The sequence below is a fragment of the Brettanomyces bruxellensis genome, chromosome 9 (assembly GCF_011074885.1).
Source record: "Brettanomyces bruxellensis chromosome 9, complete sequence".
Classification (NCBI taxonomy): Eukaryota; Fungi; Ascomycota; class Pichiomycetes; order Pichiales; family Pichiaceae; genus Brettanomyces; species Brettanomyces bruxellensis.
In genome coordinates this window covers 1,040,371-1,066,742 of record NC_054690.1, presented here as the reverse complement: position 1 = coordinate 1,066,742, position 26,372 = coordinate 1,040,371, and the positions used below count along the sequence as shown (strand labels likewise).

Sequence of the window (26,372 nt, the reverse complement as noted above, 5' to 3'; positions counted from 1 at the left end):
ACATAAACATATCTTAAACGAATAGAATTTGCCAATACTTTCCTACTATCAATACTTCTATTCAAAAACTCCTGAGGAAAGCAAACATCTCATCTGACTTTGGAAACAATCGAGCAGTTTTATCGGAAGTAATGCCTAACTCTTCAACCAACGAATACAACTGCAAAACACCTCTTTCGACAGTGGCCCTCTTGGAAGCCTCCAATAACGATCTGTACCAAAGTGCACGTGAAAATAAAAGCCAGTTAACTGAACACTCAGGAGAAAACAAAACTCTTTGAACAAGCGCAATTAATTCTTCGTCGACCAACGCATTTCCTTTGGGAGTATTTTTCTTGATTGCCTCCATCCTAGATAACAACTGTGCATAGTCCAATCCAGCAAGGGCGGGTTGAGCATTCGGATCTAGGGCATTCAAATCATTTGGAATATCTGCCTTGTGCTTGGCTGTTGGGAGAAGCTTTCTCGAAAAATCGACTGATGATTCATCGGAAAAGTCCGTGTAATCTATTTTAATTCTTTTAATATCGTTGAGATCATCATATTTCAGAGTTTCTCCTTTCTGCTTGAAAATTTCATCGTCTCCCAATTCATCAAATACTGGCTTTTCAAGAAAAGTATCGTCATTAAGCTTAACATCTTGAGGACTTAAATTTGAGTCATTAGTTTGAAATCTCAAAAGTGATTCCTTGGATTTTGCCAAAACGGTTAAAGCGGCAATTGATTTATGTTGATATTTTGTTCTTTTAGCTTTACAACCTGTGAGTACGAGCTCAATACCCGAAATATCACCTGCACGTGATAAGGACTCCATAGTCTTGAGTTCAGAGTTGCCAGCCAACGAACATTTTGCTAGCTCTAACTGTCGTGTAAGCAGGAGTGCTTGCCCTATTGAACTTGCTCCTATACCATCTATAATAGGAAGAATCCGTTCCTTGGATAGCAGTGAATAACAGATGACCGTTAGAGAAGCAGAATAATCAGAGTATAATGATTGCAAAATCTGTAAAGCCCTCTCTCTCCACCAAGAGATGGATGCCAAAAGTATACAATTAGAACTAATTATGTTGGATGTAGAGCATGAAAGTTGAACAAACTCCTCTGAATTCATTTGTGCAGCTTCGGGACTAAGAAGGAAACTTGAACCCCTTGCAAGGTCTCAAGAATATTACATGCTAATGCAAGAAACAATGGTGAATCGACCAAATTATAAGGCTGCTGACCTTCTATGGATAATAATTTAAGCATATTCCTCTGAAATTGTGCAGCATACTTTTCATCTGATGTAATTTTAGAGGATAGAGTACCAATAAAGCCTAATTTATCTTTTAAAGATAACAATGGTAAGGTTGGTCCAGTGAAATTCAATTGCACAAATATCTGTAGAAATAAAACTGCAAGGGATAGGCAGTATGTCTGTTGGATTGAAGCATCTAGATTTATATCAGATATATTAGAAATTATCAGCTGAGTAATGCCGGTGATTAATGTGTAAAGATCCGCTTGATCGCATCTTTCATTACTGATGAATTTCGTGATCAGATTTTGAATCTTCTCATTTTGAAATACTTGATTTGCGAAAACGTCGGACTCTATAACTTTCGCATATTGACCATTGATTAAACGTGTCGTAAGTTCATCTAGCCTTGTCTCTTCCGAATCGCACTGTAGTACGGAAACTTTTGTATCAAGAAGAATAAGACATCTGTGTATATTTATTAAAGCATTGGAATCCATCTTGAATTATGCAAACTGATGATTTCACCTTCTATATATTGAACTTCATAAAATATTAAGGACCCAAAGTCAAAAAGTGAAAAAATATATATATATGTATGTCTAAAATTTATCAAAAGCGGGAAATCTTGGCAGATACTGAAAATTTTCATCAATAGATTTATTATCGTCAACTACAAGTATAATGATAATTGGTTTTGCCTCATTATACTATATGAAAAAAAAAAAACATAACTAAAGCAAGCTTATATTTCCAAGAGTAATTTGAACATGTCACCATAGATTGCTTATTCAAATTTAGTGTCTTTCACTCCCTGCTCAACATCACGAACCATATATGGATACCAGTACAGAGCGGGCCATATTGTACAAAAATGCCAGGTTGCGTGTGCATCAAGAAGATCCATAATTGGAGGAAAATCAAATAATTCAAATGTCATTCCTAAACTGACACTAATGACAAGAAGGATCGGTATTAACGTCCAGTTGATTGCTTTATTCTGTAAGTCAACAAGTATATTTGTTGATTGTCTACGCTGCCTGAACGTCCTTATGGCATGAAGAAACCATAGCACATCTTCACTGATGCCAACAATAACATTTGCACGCATATTATAGGTGTATGACCAGTCATGGAGTAATCTTAGCACATGACATATATACATGGAGATTATCAAAAGGCCGAAAGCAAATCTTTTACCATTGTTAGATGTGAGATAAAGCTTGAAGTATCTTGTTCCCACGCCATACAGACCGGAAATCACGGTCATTCCGGCAAAGTAGTAATCAAGCTTTTCTCTCGTCCATGTGTCACGTAAATGGAACAACGTAGAGAAAATCCATGCGAATGATGCAACCAAACCAATAATCGCGTAAGCCCAATACATACTAGCCGCTTCTGGATTACCACGTATCGACTTTTCTACCTTGTAGTGAGCCCACATACTCTTGAATCCCCAGTAATGAGGGAAGAAATTTCCAATGCTGAAGAGTGTGCTGAAAAATTCTTGAACACCAAACACTCTTGCAAATGGCCATTTACCATGAAATTGCACCACCGATTCTCCCTTTTCTTTTCTATCTGCTGTAATAAACCTTTGACACTGGTAATCGCAATTTTGATAACATTCCCAGCCAAGGAATCTGAGGTTCCAAGCCAATGGAAGGGTAACAAACCTTTTTGTTTCTGTTTGATCTTTCATCATCAAATCATAGCTTGCGTCAGAAACGTCTGGATAATTCTCCCTTCCATTGCAGGTGACAATATCACAAAGCTTACAACAGTCCTTGAACTCATCAAGATTATCACCAATTGAGGCCTCTACCTGCCGAGAAAAGGAAAATCCTAGAACTGTCACTAAAACTGCCTTCGAATTAAAACGCATTATATGTTAATATAACGGTTAAATCTAAAACAACTGTCAATTGCAGACCTGGTATTAATCATAAAAAAAATCAATTCCACTAACAAACAAGCTTCCTATCCGAAACTCTGGTGTTATATTCAAAGCTGAACGCTATATTGCAACCGAATGCCGTTTGAACGCGAAAAAAATATACCGACCTTTTAAACATTACATTTTCACTTCACTAGTTCCCGCAAGGGTCGGCGTGGATACACGTGAAATTGAAAACATTTAAAACAAAGCCAAAAAATAACATTGCCGAAAATAAGGAGTTTCGATTCGCGGCATGTAACTTTCAGTCTTCTTCGAGCAGATTTAAAGGTAACAAAATATTCCGAAAAAAAAGAGATGAACAAAAATCTAAGTAAATATGCAGATCATGTGCATATTTATAATCAGAGGCAATAAAGCTTCCATGGGGCAGAAGTTTTGAAATGCTGAATCACTTTGATCTTGTGCCATGCTTGAAGCAACCAGGAATTCATATCGGTAAGGTTTGTGCCAAATGCGAAGGCAAATGCCCTACATGTGAATCGGTTGTCCATCCTTACCGAGTGGTACATGTTTGCGATGATTGTGCATATGGTCCTCTTGCAAATCGATGTATAATTTGTGGTGCTGCAGACAGCAGAAATGGTTCGTCATTTACCGATGCATACTACTGCTACGAATGTTGCCTGTTGGAAAAGGATCGAGATGGTTGTCCTCGTATAATAAATGTGGGTTCAACACGGACAGATTACTATTTTTCAAAGAAAGGTCGGAAAGCATAATTCAGCTCGTTTAAGTGGTATGAGGAAGATTATTTTCCTTTTCATCGTAAATTTATTTGCCGCAGTTACATATTCCCCTTTAAACACTCGGCTTGAGATTATGCTCTTTGAGAGCAAAGAGTACTCTATGATATTCAATGTCCTCTGTGAGTTCGTACCAAAGCCACTCTAGTTTTGCATTGATTATCTTTGATGATGATAGCAACTCCTCTCTCGTTTTTGCTTGTAAAGGAGTTAGAAGTTTTAGCATTTGTACTGCTGCAAAATAACTTTGAAGGGCTTCAATTGAATTTTTGATAGACAAATCCAATTCCTTCAATCTATCATCCAAGCCCAAGGCTGATTGGCATGCAATTTCCTGGTATTTATCATCATCAACGCTTTCTGTATTTGTCGCCTGTGTGACATTTTCATCCTCGTTTGTTTCTTTTTCTGAAGATGCACTATCGTCATGATCTGTCTTACCCAACCCATTCGAATGGTCATCAAAGAGCGGTATTTTTTTAATCGGAAATGAAACTGATGCCAAAGCGGACATATAATTTATCTGTGTAATCCATAGTTTTAACTCAAAGAGATTGTCGACCATGTATATTGACCTTGAATTCTCGGTGTAAATATAGAATGTATACGATCTAAGTGGATTATCGATCATATCCTTGTCCATGTTCGTGTTCACCAGTTTGTCCAGACTAAGACTTTTTTCCATTCGTGTTGCAAACGCTTTCCAATGGATGGATAATGCTGGTTTGAAACTACCCCAAAAGTTTGTGGCGGCAGAGTTACTCGGGGCCTCTTCAAAGATAAGTATACTCCTTTTAACATCTTCGGGAAGATAGGTCATTTTGAACAAAGTCAACGATTTGAAAAAGAACATGCCTATAGTTGTCAATATACAAAAGTACTTTTTCCATGATTTCAAACTCAAAGTGGACTCTTGTCGAGAAACCATCCCAAACTTTAAAACGCGCACCATATAGAAATCTTTCCCAGTACTCTGATCTTCAGATCCATATTCGAGTATTTGCGAATTTTGAACATGTAAAAATGAACCCTTTGCTTTTGGAACTTTAAGGACCACAGAGCACGCCGTACCTTCAATGATCCTTAAAATCCGATCCAAACCGGATATATTTATTTTGTCCATGGATGAGCATACCAGTTTTTTGATGTTATCAACATCCTTGATTTTGGAAGATGATGATGCCAACGATGGCAAAGTATTGGACGTTTTACTTTCAAGTTTGTCTAATAATATTTCTGATTCGGTACATTTCTCGTCTTTTTCCTTTGAAATAACATCTGAGCCTATAAATGGAAATTCTGTGTTGAAGGTTATGTTCAGCTTTAGTGATTCGATATTTCGCTGACATATTTGTTGATAGATGTCTAAATCCGGTTGTAACCACAAAAATGAACTTCGTCTTTTAAGTGAGGATGTGGAGGACGTTCCCGAACCCAATGTAGTGATACTCTTAGTCTCTATTGTAGATAATGATGGATAAGGTAGGAATTTTTTCCCCGTGAAATCACTGAGGGCAGAAAATGCTTCGTCTGCTTGCTCTTCCTGAATACGGACAAACTGCTGGTACACAGTATTATCATATAAGTATCCAAAGGTCTCTTTCATAACTGCTTCAACATCATGCTTATATTTTCCGTGCTTTATAGGAGAGAGATCATCTTGCTTCAATGATAACAGTAAATTATCTATAAATTCCCATCTCGTCATCTTATGCTTATTGCTTGGATTAAATTTATCAGTATGAAGTATAACCAAAGCATATGTTAGCAAGTAACAATTATCAACATTCATTCCGAGTTCCGGATGCTGCTCGCTGTAACGTCTTCCAAATTCAAAAATAATTCGATCAATTTGTTGAACCTCATTAGGAAGTTGATTAATCATTAGGAATTCTCTCAATGCAATATCGAGCGGCAGAGAAGAAAAATTGAAATATTTTCTAATGTATTCTCTTAATGTAAGTTTCATAAAGTTCGAGTCCGTTAGAGACAATAAAAGAGCCACCGTAGAGCATTTGAACATCCTGAGTACCTCATCAAGGTATGTACTTGGTATGTGCCCATCAGTGGGTGGAAGATCTTTCTTTGAAAAAGATTTCCGCCTATCAGTTGAAACCTTTGCAACTTGCGAGTCACTATTTGCCCTTAACTTGCTTCTAAAGCTTGATCTAGAAGAAGACCCCCCAGACTTTGATCTCGATACTCTCTGCTTATCTGTTGGTCCCACAGTTTTTGATCTCTTTTTGAAAGTTCTACTATTAGATCTTATACTGAAACTCGAACTAGACCCGTTTGATTCGTGACTTGTGCTTTCTCTTCTACCATCTGAATCATCACATAAAATGCTTGAGTGATCCGTCGAATTAGCACGCTCTTCCACCTCAGGTTTTGCTCCCGATCTTTTAGAGCCAAAAGTTATCTTAGAACCGTCACTTGAATTATTTAAAGAATCACCCATCACCCTATTCGACATTGAATCAGATGGTACTTTGCCAGCTTTGGCAAGATCAAGTAGAGAAGAGCTAGATGCATTTAATAAGAGAAATGACTTCGTCCTCCTCTTAAGCTTGTTTAAAGACAGCGACATAGAATGCTTTCTCTGGTTAACATCAAAACTAATAACACCAGAATCATTGGACTGACTGATCGGAGAGTAAATCTTGTCTCGACTATCAGAATTTGTAACAAACGCAAGGCTGTCAGATGGTTCGCAAGCAAGGGATGAATTATCTTGAATACATATAGTATTAAAAGACTTTTTTGATGAGAGTGGCCGATTTTCAAGAGAATTAAAAGATTTTCGATTTCTTAACGATAACCTAGAGAACAAAAAGCCTTTGGAAACCGGCGAGAGTTCGGCTTTGCTCTTTCCTTGTGCACGTAAACCATCTTTATTTGTGGAAGAGTGCAAATGAAATCTACTCCTTTTTACTGTTCTATCCTTTTTCTGAGCTTTTGGGAGGCATTCGGCCGATATCTTCACCTTCAGATGTTGCTGCGTGCTTTTTATCCTGCTTGATGTTTCTGAATCATTGGAAGAATAACTTCCACAAGATGTGGCTGATGATAATGAAGAAATAGAGGATGATGTGTATGATGAACGTGATGTATGCTGCGATGTGATTTCTGGATTAGAGAAACGAGTAGATTTTGATATCAGGTTATTATATCGACTCTTACTCGATTTCCGCTTGAAAGTTAAAGCCCTTCGCACTCCCTTTATACGATGCCCATGTTTTCTGTGAATACTATCTTGCTCGTCAATTGATTTCTCATGTGTTTCAATGTCGGTACTACCATGATCATTAATATTATTTGTGGGATGCTTGTGTGTATGAAAGATATTGGCGCCCATGAAATTAACACAGAACCTTTTTTGTATGTTCGTAGAGAAGCGATGAAGAAAGAACGCGGGGATAATGCACCTCACTTCGCAGTAGTCTATTATCAAGATCTTTTCCCTTCAATAGGAAGTTGATAAATAGGCACAATTTTCTTCCTTTGGACGAGTTCAGGGTTCAAAAAGAAACAAATTTACTTCTAACACGTCAATTAACAACCGGGACTAAATGAAAGTAACCCAGATACAAAAACGCGAATTAGTTTCAGTCTAAAAAGTTACTGTCGGCAGCAGCTAACAATTAAAAGCATGAATTTGTTGCCTTATTGTAAATCAATTGAGTACGAGTAGAAAGATCAGAACACAATTGAATTTCGAAACTCTAGGATACGTCATCAAAGATTGCTGATGGTTCAATATTACTGGAGTGTTTTCCATTTCCCGTATTTCGTTTTTTTTTTTTTCTGCGGTCTACTTTTAATTTTAATATTCGGGACGCATGATACATAAACGAACGGCAAATCACTACAGGAATGCAGGCAGTGCTAGAATATAGCACCCGCGCTCCCCCGGTTTATCCACCTGAAGACGCGTCTTTAGTCCAAATACTTAACATGCATTCCCTATCTACAACTTTCGTTAGAGGAGAGTGCTTCGTAGCATGAATCAATGATTAACGAACTATAATAATTCATAAATGAAAATTTAATTATTATGTGTGTTTGGTAGTACGTCATGGACCGTTCAGAGGATGATAATAACCTCGTTTTTTTTTTCCCTTGTATCAATTTGATCATCTGGTAGGGAAGTGGGGAAATTCTGCTTTCAAAGACAGGAGTGTAACAAAAAAAAAAAAAAATTTGGAAATAGAAATGGAATAATTTCGTTTGTTCATTTAACGTAACTTATACTCAAATCGGAACAGGTCAACATCGATTGTCTCAGTTCCATCTCAAGCGGATTAAGATATACTGTCGGATATCAAAAATTTGCATCTGTTTTGCATATAGTGCACGAAACTTGGAACACTTAACGGATTGGGTATGCCGCAAGATGCCTTATGGCAAATGGAAAACCCGCAGAGTATCAAGTATGGGCAGTATTATGATCAGTTGCGAACAAAAATTGCGAGCAATGAAAACTTTAGACCCGAAGAAGAAGATATGGATGCTGAAATGAATGATGCTAACGACTTAAATACAGATGTTCACATTAAAATGAACTCTACGGAACAGCATTATCTTAAAAAGGAATTGCTTAACATCGAAATAATTAGAGAGTTCAATCAGTTATCTCCAACATATAATGACATTACAGGCTTGAGACGATTTGGTCCACCTTTTAAAAATTATTCACCAAATGAGACAAGACACCAGTTTATTGATGATAGGCCAGTGGAGTTATTTAGAAAGCAATTTCCCATTTTAAGATTTGTTTGGGAGCAATATATAATGACCTTTCCCTTTATTCAGATGCATTTAAAGAAGCTTCACAAAGGATCTAGGGGGGAAGGATTCTTTTGGGATAAGCTTCAAGAGTTGTTTGAGTCATGGAAATCGAAAAAAATTAGCAATAGCAACGATCGTGGGGAGCTATCTAAAAGGCAGCTTGCATTATACAAATTGAAGGCTTTGTTTGTCATGTTATTTAATTCTGCTATTCGGTGTACTGGTGACTCTGTTTATTTCAGCACAGATAGTACGGAAAGAAATGCTTATAAAAACATCTCAAAACTGATTGGCGATCATAATAACAGTAATAATACCAATAATAATACTAATGATGAAACTAATGAATTTACCCGGGATTCAGTAAATATGCTCGATGATACACAAAGCATTTTAACGACGTCAGATCTCGAAAGTTTAAACAGTATGGACGAGAATTTTGATTTTATAGATGGTTTAGCCGTTAATATATGTGGTGTTAAACTCGTCAAGGCTAAAAAATTACGACCAAGAAAGAGGGGGTTCTCCCATTATGGCTTCATAATTCATGTGCAAAAGGAAGACAATGGAAAGGCATGGTTTATCATACGAACCTATTCGGATTTTATGAAATTTCATAGAAGGATCAAACTGTTATATCCAGATACTAAAATTCCGGCTTTGCCTACTAAAGATAGGGCCAGGTTGTCGTTTGATGAGATATCAACTGTACAGTCAGATACTAGCAGCGAGTCCGATAGGGACTCAATGATACCAAGTTCATCAATATTATCAGACTCAGAAATTTTACCGAGTGATACACCTTTTGATGTAGGAAATCTTCAAAAAGGATTTTTGAGTTCATTTGGCTTAGGATCAAATCCTATTAAGCAAAATGGTAATACTAGCTCGAAATCGATTCCGAAGAAGAAATATCCGCGAGAGAGTATGAGAATTTCGTTAAGGGGATACCTGAAAACCCTTTGTGGACTTAGCGAGGTTCGGAATTCACATGAATTTAAGCAATTCATATTGGAGGCCCAGTATACACCTGATACTGATGATATGAACGATATGGCTGCCAGAGCTAACTTTGACTACTTAGTAAACGTTCAACATTTGAATTTTCAAAAGGAAACAATAAAACTTATCAAGAAAATGGAGACATCACTTTCTGCTTTGAAGGGATCCGTGTTAGATCTGGGAATGGAGTACGTTTTCAATGAACTTAGAGCAAATAAGAAGATAGAGACATTATCCGCTCCGTTTCGGGCACTTATTCAATTAATTGAACTTGAGGTAGCCAGTACAGAGTACGAGCTTTTAATAGGTAATGACGGTGCACGTGAAACCTTTCGCAGTGTCAAACGAATTCATTCACTATTTCCGTATAGAGTGATTGCTATGATAATGAGATTCACGAACCCCTTGCAAATTGCGAAGAAAATAATTGATCTTTTCACCTACCAAATGCCCCATGTATTTCATCAGGGCAAGCGTCAATCTATGTTGCAAACACTTTTTACGGGTATGTTGAATGACGAAATAAAGAAAATGGACATTGATACGGAGGAGGTTTCCAATCAATATGTTGAACGGGTAAATGATTTAACTGAATCAGGAGAGGTTAGCCCACAATGGTTTGTGCAACTTGTATTAAAGAAGATTGATGAATATTTTAATTATTCGGACGTGGAGGTTTTACATATTAAAAAAAATGCGGAATATTATAATATGGACCTTTTGTTGAGCATTTTACTTTATTCGAATGATAATGGAACAAAGTTAACCGATGAATGCTTATTGTACCTTATTGAACATTGTAAGGATGGGGAAAACATGGATGCAGAGTCTCGTCAAAGTCACATTTCTGGAAGAAAACTTCCAATTTATCTTTTGGCAAAAATTTACTTTAAGCTCAAACTTCGAAGATATGATAGATCTATGCTAGTAGAACTCTGGCAAGAGCCGGAGATGATAGAGGTTACCAAGGAAGTGATTTCGATCTTTTTTGAACCTTTAATATTGTTGTTCAAAAAAGCGGAGATGTACAAGTATATCCCCATTTTTTCTAAATATATGAGTGAGCTCATCAGACTGGTTGAATACTATCAAAAGGATTACAGCAGATTTAAACAGACTGATATTGTTACTTCTTTCATGGGATTGGAAAACAAATATGCCGAATATGGCTATCAATTTTTGCATAATTTATATATTAATGACATGAGCGTGAAATGTGAGGACGACAGAATATTTGATAGTTTAGCCAAATGGTTTGATCGAATAATCAGGCTATTGAAAATTGCACGAGAACTACCAGATGAACAAACAATTGATATGAATAAGTTGCTTGAAGTTGTGATCCCAGAGGAGGCTGAGAGAATTAAGATCGTGCAGAAAGTTGACCAGATTATAGATGAAATTGATGCCAAGAAGAAGTACTATGAGATTTTAAGAAGGCAGAATACAGGACACAACAGTGTGTCAGCAGATCCTATTGACAATGATTATTTGAAACGTGTGAGGAATAAAAAACTAACAAAAAATTGGAATAAGATCAATGAACATGTGATGAATCTGACGAACAAGTTAGCTGCAGAACAAGAATCTCGGCAGTCTGGATTGTATGATGCGGTCGGAATCAATAAGACCGATTTGGAGGAAATGAATCTAGACTTGAAAAGTGAACCAGATGACGCCCCTCCTGATTCTAATGAACAGCATTGGATGAGTGCATTTAAATCGTCAAAGCTATTCCTTAAAGCATATAGGAAGGCAATTTCAGATGGAAGTCTAGAAAGTGATGAAGAATTTAGGAACTTGCAGGAATGGGAAGATGTGCAGTATCGTGATGATATAGGATTACTCAGTGAAGCATTCAAAAACATTCTTTATAAAAGACTAACCGGTTTTGCAGAGTTGGAGGCAACGCAGAAGGCTGCTTAACATAAGATGTTACAACAAACGCATCAAGAAAGCGTTAATGCTATACACAATATTTAATATTGCTACTTAATAAACTCACGGGTGGAAATAAAATCGTTTAGAATGTAAATTTACAAGTATTGTGTGAGGACTCCGCAAAAAAAACTAATGGGTCTGGAATTGATTTGGTATGACTTTTTTCGTGTTCGCACAAAGAAGATACATACATAATAAACCACCCCTCGCTCCTTTTACATTAAAGAAAATGTAAAATGTGGCTTGAAAACTAAACATGCATGAATGCTATGGAACAGTAGACAATCACGTCAGCGGCATAAACTCTAATCTCTAAGCTTAATATTGTAATGCGATTGAAATGTCGAAATGAGGTACTTGACAAAGACGTTGTAAACCAATCAGAACAAGGATCGTATAACTGTCAGTTCGGACGCAAGCGCGGTACAATACACAGGCACAATAAAAATATTTTGGCAACGTTTGTTAGGGTTTGAAAATTAAAGATAAGCCGGGCTATCTATCCGCGATGTTTGCTCAATTGCCTTACATATGCCAAAAAAGTTTTTTTTCATCAAAGAAAAAATTTTTTAGAACCAGAAAACTGGACGAAATTTTTTAGAAATGGACATCAAAAAAATATCAGCTATTTCCATTTTCTAACGTAACGCCAAGAAGCCCCAAAATATAAATACATTACAATTCAGCTACTAAATAAACGAAGCCTTAGACGAACTTACTGTTGGACAAACATTTATTTTCTAATTGCGCAAATATATTTGATTCTCTGTGACTGTTGAAGGGATTATCTTATCTCGTACAAGGCTCTTTGAAGCACAAAGACAAGAAAATAGTGCTACAGAGATTAATATACTTTGTGTTCAACAGTTAAAATAGAAGGTCTTATGCATTTTATATGACATTCAGCAGGATTTAAAATAATCAACCCCGCAACCATTTAGTAAGAAACCAACCTTTGACAAAACAAAAGGTGTAAAACCTTTTTTTTGGATTAGATTCCTTTTTTTGTGCTATCAATATAAGCAATTAAATAGATCAAGATGTCAGCAGACGGAAACGAAAAATACACTAACAAATATCACCCGGATTTTGTTCCGGGTACCATTAACTTTATGCTTGACCGTGTGGACTCAAGCAACTTGGAGAATATGGATAAGCAAAGTAAGTTGAAGGTTACGAAAGATGGTATTGTTCTACACCCTCAACCGTCTGATTCACCAAACGATCCTCTCAATTGGGGTAAATGGACTAAGCTGTACCAGTTCATTCTTCTTTGTTTTATCACTGGATTCACAGCGGCCACATCTAATGATGCTGGCTCAATTCAGGACTCCTTAAACGAATTATATGGTATATCTTACGATGCTATGAATACCGGTGCAGGTGTTTTATTTGCATCGATTGGACTCTGCACTTTCATTCTTGGTCCAACTTCAGCTTTATACGGCAGAAAATTGACATATGTCATCTGCATCTTGCTTGGATTGGGTGGTGCTATTTGGTTTGGCCATTCAAGAAATACGGCAGACAGTATCTGGTCTCAACTTTTTGTGGGTGCCAGTGAAGGCTGTGCTGAGGCAACTGTGCAGCTTTCTATTTCTGATATGTATTTTGCACATCAGTTGAGTAGCACCTTGACGATTTACATTCTCGCCACCTCTGTTGGTACCTATTTGGGACCATTAATTGCTGGATTTATTGTTGAGTATGTTGGATTCCGTTGGGTTGGATGGCTTGCAGCAATTATCTCTGGTGTGTTGATCATTGTGATGCTTCTTACTCAGTACGAGACAGACTTTGATAGAAGGAGTTACTATGGTCAGATAGATTCCTCTTCAGTTCATCCCGCATCAAGTGAGCTTGAACAGGCAAAGAAGCTTGAGGATGAAAAGAAAGTTCAAAATGAGTCCTCCGACTCGTTGATTGCGTCAAATATTGCATTGAATAGTGACACAGAGTCTGGTAAATGCATGTATGGCACTGGTACAAATGAACCTCGAAAGCCATTTTGGAAAAGAGTTCAACTCATTACACCTTCCTCAAATTTGCAGGGACTTGGTATTAGACAGTACTTTAAGCTTCTTTTCCTTATGCTTCGTGTTTTTTGGTTTCCACCAGTTCTTTTATCCGGCTTGTTATGGGGATTGCAAGACGCATTTCTCACATTCTACCTCACAACTGAAGATACAGATTACTATGATCCACCTTGGAACTACTCTGATACCGGCGTCGCTTTAATGAATGTGCCTTGTGCAATTGGCGCTTTTTTGGGCTGCATTTATGCTGGCTGGTTTTCAGATAAAGTTGTTCTGAAATTGGCCAGACGTAGAAACGGTATTCATGAGGCTGAAGATTACCTTTGGATGCTTGTCACAATATTGATAATTGACCCAATTGGCCTTATGATATTTGCTGTTGGAACCGATAAAGAATGGAGCTGGAAGATCACCTACACAGTTGGTCTTGGATTTATTGGCTTTTCGTTTGGTTGTGCTGGAGATATCGCTATGTCATACTTGATGTCAGCCTATCCAGAAATGATTTTGGAGGGAATGATTGGTGTTTCTTTGATTAATAATGGTATTGGATGCATTTTCACCTTTGCATGCTCTCCTTGGTTAGAAGCAATGGGAAACACTAATACCTATGCAGTTCTAACTGCTTTGCAAGTAGTTGCATGCTTGATGATTATTCCTTTCATGAAGTACGGAAAAAGAATGAGACTATGGACGAAGAGATACTATATTAGCTATATTGAAGCTAGAGATGGTGTTAGCAGCAGCAGCACTAATTGAATTTTGCTTTTCTATAGTCGTTTAGAAATAATGAAAAGATAAGTTTGTAATTGTTAGAATTTATTTTGCGCTTTTTAGTATGGGGCTACGGTAGTTTGCGTAAATTTTATTTAAGTGATTCGAGTTTCCTAATACTGCAAACGAGTTTGTGTATTGCAATTAGTACCAACGGAATGTGATATTACACTAATACTAAGTATCAATGGTTTCTGAAAAGTTCGAAACGATGTTATATACCGAATTGAATAGTTAGATATCTTTATGGGCACTGAAAGATCTCTTTTGCATCACTCTACATCATATATTGTAACGAAACGCACTTTAAAAAAAAACTAACGCTTCAAGAAGCACGACGAAGAAAAGCATATATTTAAACTAATAAACGGGATAGAATAAATATGAAGGCAAATCTATGATGCTCCAAATTGAGAACGAATACAAAGGTCAAGCTTTAACAAATATGAGAACTGACCTGTATTTTTAAGCCCGTACATACGAAATGCTCTTTTTTGCATCTTCCGCAAGCTCTGCATCTGTGATAAACTTTTCTAAATCATCTTCCTGGTCCACAACTATATTGCCTTTAAGTTTCATTGGACTTTTTTGATTCTTTTTTCGGGCACCACTCTTAAAGAAGCCGCCTCAGCTTCTCCATGGCAATCACCTTGTCCTCTGGTAACCTAACTGAATTTGATTCGTATAATTTATACTGATCGATAGAAGAAATAACATTTGCAACAGGCAATTGCTACTGATTAGACTGGGAGGGTCATCTGAGCGGCCAGATTTTAGAAAAAATCCCAGATTGTGATGCGGGCACGTTAACATATTTCTCTATCGCATGTTTTTTTATCATGTGTATCAGATAAAGTACCGAAATCGATAACTTTAGGAGCAGTTAGAGTCTCGTTTCTATTCATTTACTTTTGCTTCGAGAACATTTTTGCCGATTTCTGGTAGAATTATACATGACTCTCGGGATTTGTAGTACTCTGAGACCAGGTATCTCATGGATTTGTTTGTAACAAGATAAGCTCTTGAAATGAGCTGACGCCAGCTGAATCTTAATTAAGATACTGATAAGATAATGCCCGGTAGATAATAAATGACATGACTTGCCTCCGAATACGGCCTTTAAAATGGTTAAAGATTTGATTTATGATATATCATATTGACAAAATGTCATCAAAAAAAGGTCATGACGACCATATGGCCAAGTTTGGAAAAGCTCTTTTTTACCTTTACACTAATGATACAATCGCGAGTTTACATTGCTTTTGATATCATGAGTCCGATTCAATTCGAATACTTTGAAGGATTGTCCTCCAGATTGCCGTGATGTTTACGTAAGTAGAATCGGCTCCCACCGAGAAAAGAAAATATATTTCGATTACAAAGATAAGGAAAGAAGTATTGCAGACTAATAGAATTTCTCAGAGTACTGAGCAGGAGTCAAAGCCAAATACTCCTCAGTGTGCCTGATTTTTTCTTTCTCCTTTTCAGGATCCCAGGTTTCATACTCCTGTTCGTTCCGGACGGGTCTTTCGGCCAAAGGAGTAATTCTGAACGAGTGTCTGATATCATCGGAGTCCCAGTCTAGGGTTGCAGTGTGAATTAAACGTCTGTTGTCCCAAAGAACGACAGTATTTTCGTCCCAGGATGCCCTGATGTGAGCATCAAGAAGCCCCTCAGTATGGTTAATCAAGAGCTCTAGCAAGGCATGTGACTCCTCGTCCTTTAGGCCTAGCACTCTGGTTGAGAAATTAGAATTCAAGAAAAGCGCTTTCTTGCGGAGAACTGGATGATACCTGACTAGTGGATGGATAGAATCAATTGATGGCTTTCTGTTGATTCCACCCTCGTTCTTGGCAGTCACTGCCTGTATTTTCGAAGTATGGACAACATCCAACTTGTCTATGAACTTCTTTAATGTTGGTGAAAGACGGTCGTAAGCTTCGATCATGTCAACAAACTGTGTGTCACCACCAGCCCCCGATTGAAGCATTGTCAAGGCGGTAATTCCAGGTGGCTGAGTTTCGTATGAGACGTCAGAGTGGAAGGAAACATTATTCAATCTTCTGGCAAGCAATCGCTGCTGTTCACCCTTATTCCACGCCTAAATGTGAGGTGGAAAACAGATTGGCCCAAAGGAGCACCTGAAGTTGGGTGCACATGCAATGGACCGTAATACTCGCCCCATTTCTTCAAATCATCAAACGACAGATTCTTGAAGTCTTGGTCTCTGAAGGCAACGACACCTCTTTGCTCAACAAGAAGAGCAAGATCATCTTTTTGACGGTCGGTCAATTTACTGAGCTGAAGTCCCCTTATCTCAGAACCAAGTTTTGGAGTGATGTTCTTTTTAACGGCTCCAGTCCCCTTGAGCAAGGAATCGAAGGTTGGGTCACCAAAAAATCCCCGATCTGTGTGCTTAAATGGCTCTGGGTTCCTAAATGCATTATCCTGCTTTGGGTCCCAGGTAGGAACCCACTTTGGGTATTTTACATGCTTGTAGTTATCAAGTGAAATGGTTCGGACGCCATTTCTAATCGTGTCTTCCTCTTTAGAAGGATGAATCGAATCGTCAAAGTATCCTTTGATTAAGGTTGCCATGTTTGCTATTTATTATCCGTACCAAATGAACTGCTTATTGGTCGGTGTTAGCAATTACCCACACCTTATATTGTTCATAATTTTGCTTCAAACGGTCACCCTTTTTATACCTAAACACGTTTCTAATCACAAACTGTTTCTGAATATACCGTCGTATATTTTACATGCCACAACCACAGTTTTGTGCCAACCGAACCGATACAAATCTGAAGGGTATATGCGATGATGATTCATGTGTCAGAGAAGTTTCCAAAGATTGTGATTAGATTGACATAAGTCTGCATATAATGTACTTAGTCATATGACATTGCATAAAGAGATTGTGTATTTTTATCTACACTGACTGATGTTCATCGCCACATTTTGACAAGGAGATCTTATTCACATTAAGTGATTGGAGACAATTACTATTCCCAATTATCGTAAATGCTAAAACAATTTATCGCAAGGGGCAGATTATATGATCCAACCGATATTTACTGATTATAAACTCGGTTTATCGTCAAGGACAAACTTTATCGAAACTCATGTCCGATTAAAGTTTTCTGTAGAAACATCTCGTCTACCTTTTTTTATTGGATCATACCTCTGTTTCATATAATCAAATAGTTACGTGGCTGATCATTTCTTTACACAAATCCTACAATTACACCGCTATTTGTGTCAATCAACTAAAGCAACCTTCCCCTCTTTTATTCTTTTCTAGCCACCACAGTGGCAGGGGCTGTTGGGAAGTTAAATAATTAAGCTTGATTATTTTTTAGCAATGCCACGACCCCCTTAAACCTCGGTTAAGATTATGAACTACTTACTCTAAAGCAACTGCTGCATCTCGCGTTAAAAAATAATCGTACTATGAAAATCACTTTGTTTGACAGCATGCTAAATCATTACTAGGAAATGGCAAGATTTGTGGAATACTATGTAAATTTTATGGCCTGAAAAGCACTGAGGCTTTTTGCACTGAAACTTTTAGACTAGATACATTTACTTCTCCGCCACTGAAATAGCTGCATTTACAAGAGACAGTTGTCCGTCAATAAAGCCATATATAAGATTCAGGAACCAAACAAGTATTAAAATCCCAACTGTTGAATTCTGATAATTATTGTGACCACTGCTTCTTGGAGCCTGTATACGCAAGGGGCTTTGATTTCAAGACTACAACATGGTCAATCTTTTTTCGTGGAAAAATAAATCTGAGTCAGAATTTGTAGTGTCAGCAGTCGAGAGTCAGAATGATTCAGAACCGGAAGGGTATAGAAAAGATGCCGACGGCAACGCATTTGTTCTCAGCGGCCTAAAGGCAGGTGTGAAAAACAGAATGATAAACCTTATCAGTCTATGTGGAATTATTGGACCAGGATGTTTGATTGGTATGGGTGGAGCATTAGCTAAAGGTGGACCGGTTGGCCTTATTGTTGGCTTTACAATTATTGGCGTTTTGGTGCTAGGAATGATGGCCAGTATTGGTGAAATGAACGCTGTTTTGGATGCCAACTTTGGTGTGTTAGGCTCTCGATTTGTGTCACGTGGATTTGGTGCCGCTCTTTCTCTATTCTATGTTATTGTTTGGGTCACCGTTTTAATTGCAGAGTACACAAACTTGTCAAGTTCCATGCAAGCTTATACAGACAAAGTTCCCTATTGGGGATGGGTTGTCATATTCTGGGTATTCTTTTCGGGTATGTCCTCCTTAAGTGTTAACTGGTATGGTGAAATAGAGTATGTGCTTGGAATATTTAAGCTTACATTTCTTGCTGGATATTATATATTTGCAATTATATATGCTGCTGGGGGTATTAAAGGGCATAAACCGGACAACCCATGGGGAAATTATCCATTGAATGACGGCTTCAAGGGTATTGCAAATTCGTTTGTATATGCTGCGACATTTTACTCCGGTGTTGAATCTGTTTCGATAATTGCAGCAGAGGCAAGAAACCCACGCCGTGCAATTCCTACTGCTGTGAAAAATACAGTGATCAGAATTTTCTTTGTCTACTATGGTTTAACTATTTCAAACGGGATAACCGTGGCCTATAATGATTCTTACCTTTCAAACGATTCAAAAGTGCTAAAGGCACCAATGACAATTGCTTTGACTGAAGCAGGATGGGAAAATTCAAAGTACTTTATAGCATCAATGATTCTTATGACATGCTTATCTTCTATCAATTCTGCCATATATATAGCGAGTCGTGCACTTTTTAGCTGGTCTGAACAGGGTTATGGCCCCAAAGTGTTTTCTAAGGTCAACAAGAAAGGCGTTCCATATATTGCTGTTCATTTCGCACATCTATTTTGCTTTCTTTCAATCTTGGGATGGAAATCAGGCTCTACAGTCGCCTATAACTACATAGTGAACGTTTCTGGTGTTGCATGCTTTATAGTTTGGACAGCTATAGTCATTATCCATATTAGGTTTCGTCATGGATGGGTTCTTCAGGGTTACAGCCTTTCTTCATTGCCCTTCAAATCTCCATGCTTCCCGTACTTCGATATTATTGCCATCATTTTGGGAATACTGTTAATATTGGTCCAAGGCTGGACAGTTTTCAAGCCATTCGATGTCAATCAGTTTATAGACTCTTACATTTTATTACCTCTTTTCTTTATTGTGTGGGCTGGATATGACCTTTATTTCAAAACAAGAATAATACCACTTGGTGACTTTGACTTTGAAACTGGCAGGAGACCAGATTTAGATGACTCTATAGTCATCGATTCAAGAGAGAAGGATTAAACATTGATGATGATTGACATAGTTTGTCATCAACAATAATAAGCTAAGGGGGTTTTGCTTTATATTTATTAGTGTCCGTTTGGTAATCGGGGAAGTTAGTTATTAGTGTTGATAAGTGTATGTAATATTTCAGAACTGGATCTATGGTTATAAATGTGACGCCGATTACTTTATGAATTTCTCATTAACTAGTATATCGGGTGTTCTTAAGACTAAAGAAAGGAAAAGGACAAAAATGAAAGGAATAAAGAATTGTTTGGATCTGCGGATGTTCAACTGATAGGAACGCACGCGATACTTAATCTTGTATATGTTTAAGTTGTTATCGGATGTACAATAAGAACCTTTGTAAAGTAATATTCTTATCTCTCACAATATTCTACATCATATGGACAGGCGACCTACGGAGAGAGATAATATAATTCTATCGCCGACGTGGGTAGAATTTTCATGAGGAATTTCAGTGGGAAAATATACCAGAAAGATTCGAAATATATTTTGTGAATAAGTATTTTGGAGAGAATATTATAATGCGACCGAATAAACAAGCAGATAAGAGAAAATAACAATAACAAGGCTATCTATATCTATCGGAGAGCTTATCGATTAACTAGAGTTTGATATAATTCTAGTAACTGAGAAATTTTATTTGGAATTTTATCTTACCGATATATGGTGATTAACCTTATTCTATTTGCTCATCTAGACTGTTCCAACATCTGGGTTCCGACATGTGGCTCCGCCTCAATCGAACCACACTTCCGAAAGCCATTATCCATTTGTGTCAAAAACTGGCCCCGATATATTTGATAGCGCGGTTAAGATAACAATGTAAATTTTGACTTCAATTTTTTGGACCTCTTCTACCCACCTGTTCTGCTGACCGTTGTTGAAAGTATTTCGTTAGCTATCGTTTCCTACCCATTAGTTGATGTATTTATTATATGTTGCCTTTAGATTTTCTACGATCTAAAGTAAACATTGTGGCATATAGAACCAGTTTGCTTAGTGCCAGTAAGCATCATATTAGTGCTACAAAAAATGTCAATTTATCAATCTGTGTTACTCCCAGACGGTAATACATATTCGTTGCCTACAGGACTTTTTATCAACAACGAATGGAAGACATCTGATAAGACTTTCGAAGTGATCGATCCATCGACAGAAAAGGTCTTAACACATGTATATGAGGCAGGCGTAAAAGAAGTAGATGAAGCAGTTAATGCGGCTAAAAAAGCGATGAAAACGTGGAAAGATGTTCCAGGCGAAGAGAAAGCGAAGAAAATGTTGAAACTAGCCGAGCTATTGAAGCAGAATATTGAGATGTTTTCTGTAGTGGAAGCTGCTGATTCCGGTAAGCCACTCGAAACCAATGCTAAGGAAGATATGAAGAGCGTGATTGATTATCTTATATACTGTGCCGGATTTGCTGATAAATTGCATGGCACAACAATTCCAATTGCGACGAATAGATATGCGATTACCAAGAGATATCCATTAGTGGTTGGTCAGATCATTCCTTGGAATTATCCATTATCTATGGCCAGTTGGAAGTTTTGTCCTGCATTGGCATGTGGCTGCACCATAGTTTTAAAATCCAGTGAGTTAACTCCGCTTTCTTTGTTACTTTTTGCAGACTTAGTCAAGAAAGCTGGATTTCCTCCTGGAGTTTTTAATGTTGTCAGTGGATTTGGTGCTATTGCAGGAGAGAGAATTGCTAACCATCCAGATCTTGACAAAGTGGCATTTACTGGTTCTACCTTGACCGGCCAGAAGATTATGAGGAATGCTGCTTCAAATTTGAAAATGGTATCTTTGGAATGTGGAGGAAAGTCACCTTTGTTAGTTTTTGACGATGCCAACTTGGAGCAAGCAGCCAAATGGGCTTCTTTTGGTATGATGTACAACTCTGGACAAAACTGCACCGCCAACTCTAGAATATTGGTTCAAGATAAGGTGTACGATAAATTTATAAACTTATACGTGAAGGCTGTCAAAGAGGATTGGACTGTCGGTAGTCCGTTTGACAACAAGGCTAATCTAGGACCAGTCATTTCAAAGAAACAATACGACAAAATTAAATCATACATTCAAAAGGGGAAGGATGAAGGAGCAGTTTTAATTTTGGGAGAGGACAGTGACCAACTCCGGTCTTTACCAAAAGATGGCTACTACATCCCACCTACAATTTTCAAAAACTGTACCCAAGACATGACCATTGTTCGTGAGGAGATCTTCGGACCTGTGGTGGCAATTTCAAAATTCACTACTGATGAAGAAGCTATTGAAAAGGCAAATGATTCTGAGTATGGTCTTGCGGCTATGGTGTTTTCTGAAAATTTCGGTCGGATCCAAACTGTTGCTGACCAATTGGAGGCTGGTTCGGTTTATTTGAATGCCTCGAACGATGAAGACACCAGAGTTCCGTTTGGTGGATACAAAATGAGTGGTATTGGGCGTGAACTTGGTGAAGCTGCAATAGAGTTGTACACTCAAACCAAGAGTTTCTACATGAATGTGAGCCACAGACTTTAGACTTGCACTACTGAAATTGAATAAATTGAATGATGCACTTCAAAAAAAGTACTTAAATATTTATAGTTTGAATCATTAATTCTCGTTTTTGAACTTTTCGTATATGCAGTGGAGATATTAGTAGCACTCGATCATATGCTTATCTGCATCAATTGCTATGCCACGCTTTTGGAGGGCATTATTTGCAGCTCTATGTACAAGATGAAATAGTATCCAGATTTCCGATGAAAGTATGCAAAAACCAAAAGGTTCTTGATACCAAATATCAACTCACCTCTTCTGATTTACTTCCTGTATCCTGACATCTGAATAACTTCCGCTCCCTCATCCTTGGCTTGTTTTAATATTTTCGCCTTCTTCTTGTCAAATGGTCGTTTTTGCTTGAAGTACTTCACCCAAGATGCCACACAATCCTTCTGAAACTGCTGATCTTCTTTTCCGCAATTCTTCTTGATTTCTTGCCCCTTTTCAGGATCTAGCGGATCAATCACCTTTATGTTATCCAAACATTTGAAAAATATATCCCTAGATTCCCAGCATTGCTCACGGCTTTTTCTATTTGGAGCCTCGCCAGACTTCTTGTCAGCAAAGAACAGTCCCATATTTAATTGAAAGCTCGCAACGACGTCTCAAAATATATATGTTCTTTTACAAAACTTTATATGATAATTTATTGCACTCTAGAAAGCCTGAAATCCACGTAAGTTGTATTAAAGCGATTTATATAAACTTTTTTTAGACATACATACATGGAAAGAGCGTCACGTGATAATTTTGTTACTAGAATTATTTCAGTCCTTCTTCAAAGTTCTCTGTTTCTCCGCCCTCTGAACCACTTTCTCATCCACAAACAAACCTTTCCTTTTTCTAATACTATTCATATACCGTCTGGCAACATTTTCTCTATCTGCAAACTCGCCCAATTCCTTTAATTCCTCTTCAGTGGTTGGCACCCAAAATGGATCTTCATCTATAGACTCGAAGCCAGAAAAGACTAATTGAGGAGAAGCTGCGCCAGAGGTTCTTTTCCGAATCTCCTCACTGAATCCGAATGCTTCCACAACAGGAATTTTGGCAGTGACTGTGAAAAATGACGTTCCTTCTTTGAGCTCTTCTTTAACGACAGATCCTCTACGCTTTTGCACAACAGCATAAACCTTTCCGAGAACTTCTGTAGCAGCTTGAATGTCACATGTATACATAGCAAGCATAATTCTTGGAGACCATTCTCTAAATCCCTTATGGATCATGTCTCTAGTTGATGAAATTAGCCTACCTGCCAAATTTGCAACCTCGGAAACTTTGTTATCGCTCTCTGATGAAATATCTATAATATCTTTCAAAAATACGGCAACTCCTTGCATTTGTTCAGCTGCCAATGGACCTGCTGATGTAGCCAATTGAAATCCACTTAACAAGCTAAATGGATACTCAAACCGCTGCTTTGAACAGCTTTTGTCAAAAATTCTTCTAACATCATGCTTTTCCGAGTCAAAAAAGATATTTGATCCTTTGTTTTTTGGACCAAACGAACTTATCCTGTTGACCATATCAGAGGACCAAACAAACTCATTCTCCCTGTTTTTCAAGTTTTCAGTGCCATCGAACAATTTTCCAAGTTTGTCCGTAAATTCATCCATACTGATCACTCTAGATTGTTGGATTTCGTTATCATCCAGTTCATCCCCTTCAGCTTCATCAATTTTAATATTCGTGTTATCACCAGCCTCGTCTTTATCATTTTGATCTCCCTTGCCTATTTGCTTTTCAAATCCAGCTATGTTCTTGGTATTATGCATAAGATACTCCGTCACTTTGGTTGGTAGTGGAACAGTCTGGAAAATGATTTTATACTTTCCAAGAACAAGTTCCTGTGTTCCTCTATTTGGATCTGGCTTCGAATCCATATTCACTACAATTGTCTCTCGATATGGAATGACAGGCTTGGAGGAACTTATTTCAATTCCTGCAAATCTTTCTCTAAGATCTTTAAGGCATCTTTCTAGATGTAACTCTCCAGCTGTAGCAAGAATGTGTTCACCAGTTCCTTGGACATATGTCTTAACGCAGGGATCGGCCTGATTAAGAAGTTCGAGGCCCTTCTCTAGTTTATCCATTTGCGTAGGATTCTCTGGCTCCAATGCAACCTTCACTATTGGTGGAGAAGTCATTCCCCTTGTTGCCAAGTTAATACCCAATGTTCCAGTGTTGACAAGAGTACCACTTTTTAGTAAATGGCCATCCAATCCTTTGATACCCACAATGTTTCCCGCCAGAACCTTTTTTAGTGAAATCATGTCTCGGCCCATCAAAAGATAGAGTCCAGTAATCTTTGTTGTCGAAATGTATTTATGAGGCTTCGAGGGATTAAATCTAGGTTGTAACACCGAAACTTCATCTCCGACCGATAAGGTACCACTATAAATTCTAGCAAATCCGATGGCTGTTTCTTTTTCTGTCACATTTTCTTGTGTATCTGCCGTTAAGTCTTCCTCTTCATCTTCAAATTTGAATCCTGGTTCTTCCTCTATTTTCTTTGACTCCGAAGCACGTGCATACATATCATCAGATTCATTTTGCGCCTGCTCCATCATTTTTACAGCTTCTGCTGCCTTTGCAGCGGCAGCACGTGCTTGTCTACCACGCTCAATTAATTCATCATGTGTAAGTGCCTCCTTTTGATTCTCTGGTAACTCTTCAGTTGGTATAAGAAGCATCTTGGAAATATAACAGGAAAGCTTTTCATTCTTGCAGCAGTCTATCACATTCTCCCTTAGCTGATGATCGATCAATTCCGCGCCAGGTGCAGAGTCAAGAATACTCTCTATTCTTTGCTTCTGTGACTCCAATGGTGAAGGAAGCTTGTCGGCAACTGTTAGAAGAACAGCATTTGCCACTGGTAACCATTGGCTCATCACAGTCTTTATTAACTGCTTTTTATCCTTAGATCGAAGTTCCCTTGGGGTGATTCTAATTTTCAAAGACTTGACGACTTTTTCAAGCTTTTCCTGGTCATGATTTAAAATGGCAATGTTATAGATAAACCAGATGTTATTCAACACAAAGTTGACAAAAAGAGGCTTCAAATTGCGACCTCGCAAGCCCTTTGATGTTATCACCTTTTTGGTCTTGGGATCCAGATAGAAGTCTCCCCACAAAAATTTCTGTAGCCTTTCTCTGGAAACACCAAGCTTCTTTTCATATATGACGGCAAACTGTGCGATATTAAAGCCCCATCCATCGATCGCAGAGGCAAATATAACATTGTTCTTCTCTGGGGAAAAGTATATGTCCGAATCATCTTTTTCCTTAAATTCTATTTTCTCTCCTTTCTCAAGCTTTTCCTTCCATAAGTAGTCCTCCTGCATTCTGTCTCCTGCATAAAACGATCCGATGACGGAATTCACCTGCTCAATAACCTGACTTAAATGTTGATAAGCTTCCGATGGTGTCATTTGTAGCTCCGTGATTAGACGATCTATCTTGTTTAGTACCAAAACTGGCTTAAGCTTATCCATCCAGCATTGTCTTAACACTGAGATAGTTTGAGAGCACACTCCTTCAACAACATCGACCAATACCACTGCTCCATCGCAAAGTCTCGAAGCAATACTGACTTCAGACGAAAAATCGACATGACCAGGCGAATCAATTAAGTTAATCAAATACTCCTTGATTTCAGGCTTCTCGATAGAAGACTTTTCTTTTTCATCGGTACTCTTTTCTTTGTGCGGCCTATGGATAGTTTTGAAATATAAAGATATTGCAGAAGATTCCATTGTAATTCCCCGGAGTTGTTCATCAGGCCTGGCATCTAAATAACGGATTTGACCAGCCATCCTTTGAGATATGATACCATTTGATGCAAGAAGTGAATCTGATAACGACGTTTTGCCATGATCGACATGAGCAAGAATACAGATGTTTCTAATGTCATCGGTATTCTCCTGTAAATGTTCTATTTCTTTCTGCGAAAGTCTCATCTTAACACTACTTAATGTTTTGTACCCAC

At 37.9% G+C, this 26,372-nt stretch overlaps 11 protein-coding genes across 11 annotated transcripts; 4 read left to right on the top strand and 7 right to left on the bottom strand.

Moving 5' to 3' along the window:
* Positions 1-61: 61 nt before the first annotated feature.
* BRETT_002336 (uncharacterized protein) lies at positions 62-1,737 on the bottom strand (the record flags this gene model as incomplete). The annotated part of the gene is given in 2 exon segments (XM_041280866.1): positions 62-1,158; positions 1,173-1,737. 2 exon segments carry the CDS (start codon positions 1,735-1,737, stop codon positions 62-64), a joined length of 1,662 nt encoding a protein of 553 aa, XP_041138657.1.
* Positions 1,738-2,024: 287 nt separating this feature from the next.
* On the bottom strand, positions 2,025-3,122 carry BRETT_002335 (uncharacterized protein; the record flags this gene model as incomplete). Its single annotated transcript, XM_041280865.1, has 1 exon — positions 2,025-3,122. One exon carries the CDS (start codon positions 3,120-3,122, stop codon positions 2,025-2,027), a length of 1,098 nt encoding a protein of 365 aa, XP_041138656.1.
* Positions 3,123-3,995: 873 nt separating this feature from the next.
* BRETT_002334 (uncharacterized protein) lies at positions 3,996-7,295 on the bottom strand (the record flags this gene model as incomplete). Its single annotated transcript, XM_041280864.1, has 1 exon — positions 3,996-7,295. The coding sequence occupies one exon, from the start codon at positions 7,293-7,295 to the stop codon at positions 3,996-3,998; it is 3,300 nt and encodes a 1,099-aa protein (XP_041138655.1).
* A 1,028-nt stretch (positions 7,296-8,323) lies between these two features.
* On the top strand, positions 8,324-11,656 carry BRETT_002333 (uncharacterized protein; the record flags this gene model as incomplete). The annotated part of the gene is made up of 1 exon (XM_041280863.1): positions 8,324-11,656. The coding sequence occupies one exon, from the start codon at positions 8,324-8,326 to the stop codon at positions 11,654-11,656; it is 3,333 nt and encodes a 1,110-aa protein (XP_041138654.1).
* Positions 11,657-12,711: 1,055 nt separating this feature from the next.
* On the top strand, positions 12,712-14,466 carry BRETT_002332 (uncharacterized protein; the record flags this gene model as incomplete). The annotated part of the gene is made up of 1 exon (XM_041280862.1): positions 12,712-14,466. The coding sequence occupies one exon, from the start codon at positions 12,712-12,714 to the stop codon at positions 14,464-14,466; it is 1,755 nt and encodes a 584-aa protein (XP_041138653.1).
* Positions 14,467-15,886: 1,420 nt separating this feature from the next.
* Positions 15,887-16,471, bottom strand: BRETT_002331 (uncharacterized protein; the record flags this gene model as incomplete). The annotated part of the gene is made up of 1 exon (XM_041280861.1): positions 15,887-16,471. The coding sequence occupies one exon, from the start codon at positions 16,469-16,471 to the stop codon at positions 15,887-15,889; it is 585 nt and encodes a 194-aa protein (XP_041138652.1).
* A 65-nt stretch (positions 16,472-16,536) lies between these two features.
* BRETT_002330 (uncharacterized protein) lies at positions 16,537-17,079 on the bottom strand (the record flags this gene model as incomplete). The annotated part of the gene is made up of 1 exon (XM_041280860.1): positions 16,537-17,079. The coding sequence occupies one exon, from the start codon at positions 17,077-17,079 to the stop codon at positions 16,537-16,539; it is 543 nt and encodes a 180-aa protein (XP_041138651.1).
* Positions 17,080-18,247: 1,168 nt separating this feature from the next.
* On the top strand, positions 18,248-19,825 carry BRETT_002329 (uncharacterized protein; the record flags this gene model as incomplete). The annotated part of the gene is made up of 1 exon (XM_041280859.1): positions 18,248-19,825. One exon carries the CDS (start codon positions 18,248-18,250, stop codon positions 19,823-19,825), a length of 1,578 nt encoding a protein of 525 aa, XP_041138650.1.
* Positions 19,826-20,866: 1,041 nt separating this feature from the next.
* BRETT_002328 (uncharacterized protein) lies at positions 20,867-22,360 on the top strand (the record flags this gene model as incomplete). Its single annotated transcript, XM_041280858.1, has 1 exon — positions 20,867-22,360. One exon carries the CDS (start codon positions 20,867-20,869, stop codon positions 22,358-22,360), a length of 1,494 nt encoding a protein of 497 aa, XP_041138649.1.
* A 284-nt stretch (positions 22,361-22,644) lies between these two features.
* On the bottom strand, positions 22,645-22,962 carry BRETT_002327 (uncharacterized protein; the record flags this gene model as incomplete). The annotated part of the gene is made up of 1 exon (XM_041280857.1): positions 22,645-22,962. One exon carries the CDS (start codon positions 22,960-22,962, stop codon positions 22,645-22,647), a length of 318 nt encoding a protein of 105 aa, XP_041138648.1.
* Positions 22,963-23,151: 189 nt separating this feature from the next.
* Positions 23,152-26,343, bottom strand: BRETT_002326 (uncharacterized protein; the record flags this gene model as incomplete). Its single annotated transcript, XM_041280856.1, has 1 exon — positions 23,152-26,343. The coding sequence occupies one exon, from the start codon at positions 26,341-26,343 to the stop codon at positions 23,152-23,154; it is 3,192 nt and encodes a 1,063-aa protein (XP_041138647.1).
* Between the last annotated feature and the right edge of the window lie 29 nt (positions 26,344-26,372).